This window comes from Lipophrys pholis (assembly GCF_963383615.2).
Source record: "Lipophrys pholis genome assembly, chromosome: 19".
NCBI lineage: Eukaryota > Metazoa > Chordata > Actinopteri > Blenniiformes > Blenniidae > Lipophrys > Lipophrys pholis.
Genome location: NC_137647.1, coordinates 8,073,530 through 8,085,611, shown reverse-complemented (window position 1 = coordinate 8,085,611; position 12,082 = coordinate 8,073,530). Strand labels below are relative to the sequence as shown.

General features: G+C 47.6%; 1 protein-coding gene across 1 annotated transcript; it reads left to right on the top strand.

The window, feature by feature from the left end:
- Positions 1–331: 331 nt before the first annotated feature.
- On the top strand, positions 332–11,312 carry rai1 (retinoic acid induced 1; the record flags this gene model as incomplete). The annotated part of the gene is made up of 4 exons (XM_080488624.1): positions 332–6,904; positions 7,118–7,211; positions 8,247–8,296; positions 10,630–11,312. The coding sequence occupies 4 exons, from the start codon at positions 332–334 to the stop codon at positions 10,636–10,638; spliced, it is 6,726 nt and encodes a 2,241-aa protein (XP_080344750.1). The 3' UTR covers positions 10,639–11,312.
- Between the last annotated feature and the right edge of the window lie 770 nt (positions 11,313–12,082).

Sequence of the window (12,082 nt, the reverse complement as noted above, 5' to 3'; positions counted from 1 at the left end):
ATCTCAGGGGTAGTGGGTTCGTGTCCCACGCCGGGCGTCAACTTCCCGTGGGCTCACCACCTGCAGGAAGGTTCTTAATCGGTGCATTGTGATCTGGGTGATAGTGCTCAGACTGCCACCCCCGCGACCTAGAAATGGATAAGCGGAAGAAAATGAATGAATGAATGAATGTTATTATGCATTGAATATCCATAGCTAACCTTCGCAATTTGTTTTTCCTCTTTCTCACCTTCCTCATATTTCCTTGACTTCAGAACCCCCAACCCCCCTTCCCCCTTTCCCGTCTCACCTCACCTCCCCCTCCCTGCTCTGGCTACAGGCGGAGAGAGTTATGCAGTCCTTCCGTGAGCGCAGCGGTGGTTACCACAGCAACCAACCCTGCTACCAGCAGGAGCCCCATGAATTATCACGCCTGGAGACCTATCGACAACACCCTCATCATCCCCACCCCCAGCACCCGCACCCAGGTCCAGGTCCACATCCAGGCCCAGGCCCTGGGCACCCTAGGTCAAGTTATGAAGCCCTGGCAAACCCAACAAGCATGCCTGCAGCTGGAGGACCAGGAATTGGAGGAGGACCCAAGGACTGTTACAGCCAGCAAACCTACCCTGGTTACCCTGGCAACACTGGAGGAAATGGAGGTGGAAACGGGGGCCCAGCACCCTCACAGGCAAAAAAATCTTTTCGAGGGAACAAAGTGCCACCCCCAAACCCCAGTCAACATCTGCAAAGTCCTGGGGGTTACAATAACCACATGGGCCCTGGCAATTACTCTGCCCAGTATGTGAGTGAAGGCCACCTTCAGCAGAAGTGGGAGGACCCAGCTCAATTAGCACAGTATGACCAGGATATAGTGGCACGTTTGGAGGCTACCGGTACCCCTGCACCTAGCTCTTCACAGTACATGGACCACAACATGCTGGGGCACTCGCAGACTCAATGCCACCAGCCCTCAACCGCTGCCTATACTAGTCCCCACCACCAACCCCATCCTCCTAACCCTGCGCCCTCACCTCTTATGTACCCCCAGAGTCATCTGCACTACCCGCAGCACTCTCCCTCTCCATCACCGTATATGGAAAAGTGCAGCCCTATGCCTCATTGTTATAAAGGCTACAACATACCACCAAATTCCCAGTATGGCAGACAGATGAGCAGCCATAGCAGTCTGAAACAAGGGGGTTACAGGTCAACCCCAAACAGTTATGGTTACCAGCAGCCATCAACTCGAGGTTATGAGCCGCAGCCTCCTTTACAAGGTATGACCAACCCCCAGGAACCTCACTCTAAATACCAACACTACAGCCAACCTCAACAAAACTACTGTCTCTCTGATCTGCCAGTGAGATCACCAGAACAGTATTATCAAACTTGCAGTCCATCCTCAAGCCACTCCCCGGCGCGCTCTGTGGGGCGCTCCCCATCATATAGTTCCACCCCTTCACCTCTAATGACGAATCCAGAGTCCTTTCAGTACAGCCAACCACCCATGACCCCTGGGGCAGCCTCCTCTTCCTCATCCTCCTCAACTGGCATGCAGGAACAAGCCAATGCCAACACCATGTTGATGCCCCCTCGCGCACACCCTTCACCCAATGTATCACATGCAGTCTCCCACAGCTACACTACTACACAGCAGGTCCCCACCATGAAAGAACGCTTCTCAGAGAAGCTATTATCAAACCCTAGCTTGTGGAGTTTAAATGCCCTCACCTCTCAGGTGGAGAACATCTCCAATAATGTCCAGCAACTGCTACTTTCAGAGGCCCTGGTTGCAAATAAGAAAGGCAGTAAACGCAACAGTGGTGGGAGCAACAGCAGTGCTGGAAGTGGAGCATCTTCCAAAAAGGGTGAAGAATACAAAAGTCCTTCCTATACTGAGGGTAGTGGTAGTGTTCCTGCAGGCCCCATACAGGACCCTTACTCTACCCCACAACACCAACAGTTGCCCATGGAACTTCACGAGACGGGCTACTCCAGTAGCAGTGATGAACCACTTGACAGGGGCTACTACTACTTTGGCCAGGGCAGAAGTCCAGCCCAGGCCCTGAACAATACACAACTGAGTCTGGACACAGCGTCTTCGTGCTCCATGGCGTCTCCAGATGATATGTCTACCAGGTCTGGTGACTCGGGTCTGCACAACCTTACACCAGAACCTAGTAGATGTCAGTCAGGACAGGGAGGAGATGGCATGAGTACTCCAGTGAAAAGCATTGGTGATGAGAGGTCACCAACAAGTATTACAATACCCAGTCCTATGAAACAGGAAAGAGACTCTCCGGCAGATATACAGCATATTAATGAGCCTGTCAAAGAGAATTTTGAGGAATCAGCTTGGACAGAGAAACCAATTGATAAAGATGAAGTGACAACAGAACAAACTCCTGATCATGAGAGTGATTTAGACACAAGTAAATTGGCAGAAGAGATGGAAAAATGGTCAGATGAAGATAAAACCCCTGTTGTTTTCAGTAAAGTAAATGTAGAAATGAGTGAAAAGAACTATTGTTATGAGGAGACAGCTTTTCAAGGGGACCAGGATAAATATGATCCTGATGCAGGAGATTTAGTTGAGCAGTCCCCGGCGGCTCTTTCTGATTCCAGCCACAAAGATAATTTTGGCCAAGAGATGAAATCAGAGGCATTTAAATCAGAGTCTCCCACTGCATCTGAGAGCTCAGCAAAAACATTGCCTTTTATTACAAGGGGTGACATCGAACATGATCAATATTCCACAGAGAAGGAGGACAGTTCAGAGGACACCTCTCCAACCCCCCAAGTTGAGGCTTTAGAAGACAACAACTCTAATAAGAGAGAGCGCAGAGATCAGGGGAATGATGAAGAGGAAGAAGATGAGGGAGGAGAAGAGGAGGGGAGAGATGAGCCTAATGAAGATGAAAAAGAAGAAACACTGAAACAACAACAATCTCTTTCTCCACTTTCGTCTTCAGAGGTTAGGGAGGATCTGGAGGATCTGGAGGAGGGGGATGAACTCAGCCAGTCATCAACTGAGGAACACATGAATAATACAAGTGGCCCACAGAAATCTTCTGGAGACCTCAGTAGCAGGACAGACTGTCAGAGTGCTGAGGTCCATACTGACAATGAGTTTGCCGGGGCTCCTGCCCATCCAAATGCAGCAGCTGCAACCACAGCAAAGGATACGTCTGCAAGAGAGTCAGCCATTGGTGACACTGCCCCGCAACCTCAGTCTGCCATGCCAGTCTTTTCCGCTCTCAATGACAAGACAACACCTCCAGCTCAGACCAGGGATCATATTGACCACAGTGATGCTAAAGTGCTAGAGCCAGACTCTCCTCAGCTGCCAGGAAAGTCGATACTTCCCTCAGCGCCCTCCTGGGCTGACACTCCTCCCTCCCCCAAAAAAGGGGATGAGGACATGGAACCAGGTATCAGCTGCGCCAGTGCTGTTACCCCTTTGGCCAAGCCAGAGCCTGTGTCTCCATCTGCTCAACCAAGGGCATTTGGGCGTAAGCATGCCAGGGGCAGAAGGAGAATCATGCATTCAGGTGTGGGAATCAGGCGACAGCTAAGCTTAGAAGGGGAGGGAATAAAGGAAGAGGAAGGAGACCACTCACCTACAAAAAAACCAAGTATGCCTCCAAACAAAACTATTTTGTTTTCTGAGCAAATGGACCTTACTCATCAGGAATCTATTGTGAGCCAGACTCCAAAAATGCTAACTGATGGTTTTCGCTCAAGAATGTGCACTCGTTCATTTAATGCTCCAGATCTGCCACCAAAAGTTGACCCTCATGTGAAAAGAAAACCAGGCCCAAAACCAGGATCAAGACCTGGCTCTAAACCAAGCCCAAAACCTGGGCAAAAACCAGGAGCTAAATCAGGTCCAAAACCAGGACCCAAACCGAGCTTGAAGCCTGGAACAAAAGCTGGACCAAAACCCGGGCCAAAACCAGGACCTAAACCAACAACAAAACCTGTGCCAAATGAACCAGAGCTTCCACCGAAAATTGAGACTCCTGCAAAGCGAAAGCCAGGACCGAAACCAGCATCAAAACCCGCACCCAAACCTGTATCAAAACCAGGACCAAAACCAACTCCGCCGAAGTCAGCTCCAAAGCCTGGTCCTAAGCCTGGACTCAAGCCTGGGCCCAAGCTTGAAGACGTTATGCCCGACATTGATACTGCACCTGTCAAGGCCCCTGTGGGTCGCCCTAAAGGCTCAGTTTCAAAACCGAAGGCAGTGCAACAAGAAGAAATAGTGCAAACCTTAACAGGATTGCAAAGCAGGAGCAGAAAAAGCCTAAAAATGACAATATCACAAGTCAGCCAGGATACAAAACAAATACAAGAAGAAAAACAAGCACACCATGAGGCAAAGGCACCAGAGAAGGAGAGTAACAATATGGTCTTGAGATCAAGAAAGCCCTCACAAGAAAAAATGTCAAAAGAAAAAGTAAAAATCTTAGGGGAAGAAAGTTTAGCGCAGACATTACCAGAAATTAAATCCAGCAATGTTTGTCTAAAGGAAGAAGACTTCAAAGTTGTAGAACAAAAGCAAACTGCTATCATTAATTCCGGCAAAAAGATAGACGTTTTAGGACGCCCACCTGAATCACCGACAACACTAATCCTCACTGAGAAACCAGATGAAAAGACATCTCTTCCAATAAAACGAAAACCTAGTGCAGAACTTTCTCCAACACCCTTTAAGAAGAAGAGGGGTCCAAAGCCCAAACCAAAACCAACTCAATCTACTGTGCTCGAAGAACCTGTTCCTACACCTAATGAAAAAAGTGCCAGAGGTCCCAAAAGAAAGCGAGGGCCACCGAAAAAGGCTGCTGTGGTGCCTACTGCAACCAAAGATGCTCCTTCCAACATCAGTGGTCCAGACATCACCAGTGAGGTTCCACTTATACCTCCACAATGCCCCACGAAAACAAAGGTTTTGCCACCACGCAAAGGTAGAGGGCAGAAGTACGAGGCCATGGTGCAGAAGATTACATCTCCTAGCTCTAAGAAACACCCCCCAATTCCACAGCTAGACAGCAATCTAACTGATGATGTGACAACCAAGGCACTGTCTGAACAAGTCCTAAAGGAAGTTGAGGCAGCTATACCCATAAATAACACTGAAATAACTGTGTCTGGACAAGAGTGTGTTAAACAGCACGAGGAAGCAGAGCAAAAAGAGCTGTTGACAGAAGAAAAAGAAAAGCATGAAGAAAGACAAGAAATATCAACACCCGATGTGGTGACACTTGGAGTAGAAGCACAGGTTGTAAATAAGAATGAGACAAGAAAGGAAAATGTCAAACGAGAAACACAGCAGGATGACATTGCTGAGAGGGTTTGGAGTTCAGCAGAGGACACAATGGCAGCCAGAGCTCAAGGTGGGTGGACACAACAAGCCTCGGAAGGTGAATCTGTTGGAGCCACAAAGTCTGCCAGAACTAAGAGAACGAGATGGGCCATTGTGGAGAGCACAGATGCTTCGGTCTTGGCCTTGGAAACAGAAAGCTTAATAGTAACAACACCAAGGTTAGCCAAGCAGAGGGCCATTAAAAATAACCATGAGATGCATCTAAAACAGAGGAGGAAAAAGAGGAAAGGCCAAACTCCTTCAGAAGAAGCTGAGGCAGTTGAAGAGACAAAGCCTGAACCTGCAGAACTACAGGAAAGTGTAGAGGAGAAAATAAGCCCCAAAGAGTCCACAGAACCAATCCCCATCAGCACAGATGAGCTCATTGAAGGGGCACCACAGGTTACAAGTTCAGAAGTCAATCAAAAACCCCGGAGAGGCAGAAAACCATCTGCAAGTCCGTCTAAAAGGAAAAGAAGCAAAACCTCACCAGAACAAACTCCTGGAAAACCACTGAAAGTCTATAAAAAGCCTGGGCCAAAGCCTGGAATGAAAGACGCTCTTGAGGTCATTGAGGCAGTAGTAAGAGCGGCAGGATGTGAACAAGCTGAAAAAGAAGAAAGAGAAAAAGAAGAGAAGGAAAAAAAAGAACAAGATCCGACAGAAATACAGGAGACAAGTGTGGTGGGGCCTGTAGTAACAGTAACAGAACAACGGACTGAGATTATTTCTATAAAAAGAATCAGGCGCAGGCCAGTCCATCAAAACTCCAAACTATCATTTTGTCCCTATGTACGCATTAACAACTCGAGAGACTTTTCCTCGTGGTGTGCCATAGTCAACAAGCCTGAGGATGCTGTAATATTTCAGAGAAGAAGAAAAAAAGGAATTTTAAGAATGAGGAATCCTTTCACTGTTGCAAAGGTAGTGCCGCACACTGCTGCCATGCTACAGGGACCTACGGTAAATAAAGACTTATTTGGTAGGTGTCTTACATGTAGTCTTTGTGGAAAGCCAGCAAACTATAGAGACCTTGGGGATTTGTGTGGACCCTACTACACAGAGGATGGAGTCCCACGAAAGATTTTGACCTCAGTCAGGCACACAGAACCTTTAAGGGAGGAGTCAGACAAGACCGATGACAACACGAGCAACATTGAAGACCTAGACAACTCTCCCAACAAGGAGGAGGAAGGCAACCCAGAAAAGGTGGAAAATGCTGAAACATCAAATCAAGAGAGCAGTAGTGGCAGGCACCATCACTGCCGGTACCGACACGCAGAAAGAACGGAAAGATTGGGTCGGGAGGGCGGTCCACGAAGATTGACACTAAGAGAGAGGTTCAAGAGGATGAGGCAACTTCAGGCCCAGCGCAGTAGCACCGGGGCGACAAGGGACCAAGAGGGCAATGACAGCGTGTTCCAAAGGCTACAAATGGAGGCAGAGGCTAAGGAGCACTGGGCCCATGAAAACTGTGCCATCTGGACCAAGGGAATAATTATGGTAGCTGGGAGGCTATACGGACTGAAGGAAGCTGCCAAGAACTCAGCCCAATCGGTATGATAGCAATTACGACCAATGAGTCGGAGACCTTTCCTGAATGAGAAGATAAATGAAGCACTAAATACAGCCTCTTTCTGAATTTGTTGTTAACTTTTGACATTTTTTTCCCCTCTTTTTTCCTCTCTGTCCCTACATGTCTCTATTGGTCAATTTGTTTGTTTTCCTACTGGTCTTGGTCCATATGTCCATCTGTCTGACTAACCCCAGAGCTGCTACAAGTGCCAGATTGTGGGGGCGTCCCTCAGCTGCTGTTGGAGAGGCTGCTCTCATAAATACCACTATGTCTGCGCCAAAGAGATAGGTAAGAGACCACAGCGAGAGAGGAAGAGAGCAACAAGGGATGAGATAGCAAGAAAAGCCGATGAGAAAAAAGAGAGATGAGGAGGGACTTTAGGAATTGGGAGGTGAGTGTGCATTGAGAGGACAACAGGTAGGGAGCGAATAAGACAAGCAAGAAAAAATAAAAAAAGACTGAATCGAAGAGAGAGGGGAAAAACAGTCAAGAGACAGCTTAAAAGAAAGAAGCAAAATGTATCTAGGAATAACAGTTTTTAGTGAGAGGGGTTGTCTGAGAGTACTGGGGAAGAGCAGAACAGGAAAGGAAGGGGAGCAGTGAATACAGGCGATGATGAGAAGAAAGTGGGACCCTGGAGTGTGCAAGAAGGAGAAAGGAAAGAGATAGATGGAGGAGGGTGGATATGTGTGCATTATTGACCGCAACCCCTGTGGATCCATTCATGTTGCTGTCTGGGGATCGAACAAGCATGTGTGTGTATGTGCACGTTCCTGTCTAACTGCTCGTCTGACGCTTTCCTATGTACCTCCTATAGGGGTCCGTGCATGTTTCCCCTAAATATCTTTATATATGAGTGTTTTGTTGTTGTTGTTGTTGTTGTTGTTGTTGTCGCTATATCTGTGTGTCTTTGTGTCAGCACATGTGTGACATGGCTTCCCCTTATATTACCTCATGCCAAGTAAGTACAGTGTGAGGATTAGAAGGCCTTCCACGTCTGTCGAGCCAGCACAGGGAGCAGAGCAAGGCCCTTTTTAATCCTGCTGAGTGCACCAGCCATATCGGCCTGCCTGCATTGCAACTCATCCACTCAGTCTTTCCCTTTCCTCTGTTGCACTCCTTCTCTCATCTCCTTTCCTTTTTTCCTTTTTTTTTTCAATGTTCGATACTTTTTGCCAAGTATCTGTGATTTTTATAGGTTGTTTTTTTTGTGTGTTTTTTTATTCACATCCACCTCCTGCTATGTCCATCATTTGTTGTGATTGTATAAGTATATTGCCGTAACTCATTCCCTTTTTTACTTTGCTTTGTCTCCCTGCTCAGGCTGCACATTCCACGAGGATGACTTCTCCATCAAATGTCCTAAACACGAGGTAAGGACAAGCAATGCTCACAAAAAATCAAAAACGAATGCATATTGTTCCATCTTCAAAAACATTTCAAAATCATCCCCCTTGCCTTCCTTTCCCAGCTGTAGTCTATGTGACCCAGTCAAAATCAGAAAACACAACTGTCCTCTTCTGCACAACAGAAGAAGAATCAAGAAGGGCTAAACATTAGAGTTCAGGTGGTGTTCACTGTATGTTGGCACAAAGTCGCCCTCTCCCAGGCCAAATCAATAGGTGCAGAATGACTTTAGCAAGCTAAGATCATATCAAACACCAAAGGAGTCCTTTGTGTAATATTGTTACTAAACATCTACTACTGTGACTTCTTGCCAGGGTGATTATAACGGGTCACCGTCATTTGAGCCTCCTGGTTCAATGATCCTGTAGGATAGACGCCATCTAGTGCTGGTGTTTTCACACAGCAGCACAGGGAGGAAGGTCAAATGCGGGGGGGGCGGTGAAGAGAGTTAGACATGCTGACATTCAGCAGGGAGCAGCGGTGCATTGAGGCAGCAGTGGCAGTAGCCTCCCATCCTCCCTCCCCTCTCTGCATCTCTCTCTCTCTCTCTCTCTCTCTCTCTCTCTCTCTCTCTCTCTCTCTCTCTCTCTCTTTCTCTCTCTCTCTCTCTCTCTCTCTCTCTCTCTCTCTCCCTCTCTCCTCCGTTCCTGTTCTCCTCTGTGCAGACTGACAGGAATGAAAAGCTGGCTGCTGATCAAAACACCCCACCCACCATCACCGCCTGATATCCTCCCCACATGCTCTCTCCACCGTTTCTCTCCTTCTTTCTCTCATTATTTCTCCTTCCTCCCTCCCTCCTTCCCCGTTCCCCTTATTTTTTGCCTCCGTGCTCCCCTGCTGCTTCGGCTCCCTCAGTCTCTCACTCTGTTCACCTCTCATCTCCTTTTTTCCATATTCACTCATCCTCTCTTCATCCTTTCCTCATCCCATTCTCCTTCCTTCTTTCTCATCTTGTCTACTTCTCTCCCCACCTCTCTTCACCTCAACTCCCACGTCTAAGCGGCAGAAATAGAGTGTGAGAAAACAGAGGGAAAAGGAGAGCAAGTCAGAGAGAGAGAGAGAGAGAGAGAGAGAGAGAGAGAGAGAGAGAGAGAGAGAGAGAGAGAGAGAGAGAGAGAGAGAGAGAGAGAGAGAGAGAGATTGTTGTTAGCGGGCTGAGGCAGAGCTGTCATCAGCTGAGGGATCTGAAGGTCTGTGTGTGTGGGTCTGTGCCGCGCCAATTTACGCTGAGCAGCCTAATCAAAAGGAAGAGCAGGCACACACGAACACACACACACACACACACACACACACACACACACACACACACACACACACACACACACACACACACACACACACACACACACACACACACACACACACACACACACACACCAACCCAAGCACGCAATCACCCCACCCATGGGTCCCCTCAGAAATTTTTCCTCTATCCGTGCTCACTTTCGTTTCAGAACTGGAAGAAAATTGTTCGCACAAGCTGCCTTCAGCTGCATGATTCTCCAGTGTGATTGGACGCATGCTGCCTGCGTCCACACAGGTTCATTAGCAGGTTATCTGTGAGCGTCACACACGTACACAAGTGTGGCGAGTGCAAGCGAGACAGGCCGGGGCAGAAAACCAGACAAAAAGACGAATGGGGGCAGTTACATCAGAGAGCGGCTGACAACAACAAAAAAGACAGAGATGGAAAGCGAGGAAGAAGGACATCAAGAGGGATGAACAGCAGGCACTGTGATGGAGATCTGGAGAGAACCTGAGTGCGACTTTAGATAGGTAAACAGAAATGGACGGAGTAATAAAAGACTTTAAAGAGGGAGAGAGAGAAAGATTGAAAGACAGAGAGCAGCGCTGCTGGTCTGAATCCGCAGCTTAAGGATGGGCAGCAGGGAATTCAGAGAGAGAGAGTGAGATACTGGGTGGCTGCAGGAAGCTGCGTGGGGAGAGAAAGTGCTCCACCAACACCACCAGCGCAAATTAGAAGGCGGCCCTGCTGTGTTTTCCACACAAGAGCCGGTCCACTGGCCAGCTGCATCCATCTCCCACTCCTGCACACTGCAGCCAGCTCACCTCTGTGCCTTCACTCTGCAGAGAGCTGCAGAAACGCTCTTGGACAGTGTCACGTTCACAGGTCACGGTGGCTTGTCTGCACAAGAGGCGCATCCACCTGCAGGGTATCTGCCTGCACATGTTGTTGCTTTTGCAGCAAATAATGCATTGAATCAGTTAATGTTCTTTGTATTTTCTCTGCATGTCCGTGTGTTGTATTCATAAGACTTTATCTGTCCTTCCCCTGCAGGACCTGTAAGATATTCCTGTGTACCACCTTCACCACCAACACAACCGCCTCACCAAGCACCTCCTATCCAGCCAAGACAAAGACTGTCCGAGCGACCACCTATACCTAAAGACATGGTGAAGACTGATGACAGACGGGCATATCAGCCCGTGGGGCAGAAGAGGGGAGGGGTGAAAAGGCTGCAATGAGGTAGAACTAAGAGCAATACGGACCCTGGAGAGAAGCTCTGCAGAGATTCGCTGCTCCCTGAACCCGGCCGAGAAATGTGTTTCCTCAACTGAGCCCATTTCTGCGAGGCAGAAGGCAGCGACAGAGTTTAACAGGTGGACAGGCTGCGATTTTCAGACTGTGTGCCTAGAGCCTGGTGCACATGGGAACTGTTTGAAATGCGTGTGCTCTGCCTTCAGATGGGTCGCTATCATATTCAGACACCTGGCGGACACTGATTGGACAGGAACATCCCTCTGGCCACCTTGACTGTGGGCCAAAAGGTGCACTTTGTGTGTGTGTGTGTGTGTGTGTGTGTGTGTGTGTGCGTGCGTGCGTGCGTGCGTGCGTGTGTGCGTGCGTGTGTGTCATATCCATAGCATTATCATTCTACAACCACATCGCGAATGTGTTTGTGCATATATGTGCCTGTGTGAATGTGAAAAAGTGCACCTCCACAGATGTGTTCGTCACTAAAAAAAAAAAAAAAAAAAAAAAAAAATGGAAGGAAAAACAAAAAAGCAACAGCCAACCACTGGATGTACTATCCCAATGTGCGTGTTTGTGATTTAAAAGAAGAGACAACTTGAAACAACTAAGGAAACTGTACATGATGACGTGCTTTACAGGTTCTCCATATTCTCATAACGAAGAGTACAGAAAAATATGGACGCAGTATTTTATTATGATGCTCTTATCTTCTGAGATGTATTTTGATGTGCATTATGACTTAACATCATTGCGTCACCCTTGGTATATGTCAGGCTTTGTGTTCTCCAGAAATTTAAAAATATATATATATATAAATATATGAAAACAAGAAAAAAAACGAAAAAAAAAAAAAAACGAACTCTGTTTAGGAGTCCAATTCAACTGTGTGCACACTCAATATGTACAGTAGATGCCACCATCATCACTGGACAGGTCGCTGATGAGGGCTCCGACACAAGTCAGGTCATCTCACGTCATATCGATGTACAGCTCAGAAGTATTAACTGTTAAAACACTTTTCATATGCCACAGCTGCGCAGAGAGACATGCATTCAACTCAGATTCCCATAACCCACCTGTCTGTTTGTGTAATCTAAAATGTAGCCTCTTCTCACTCTGCCATGCTATATTACAATGGCCCGTGCAGGGCGACAGTTAAAGTACTGGTCATATCAAAAAGGAGACATATTTAAGTATTAGAGCATTAAAAAAAAGTGCAAAAATGCCACACCAAACTTTCTCTTTTATGAAGCTC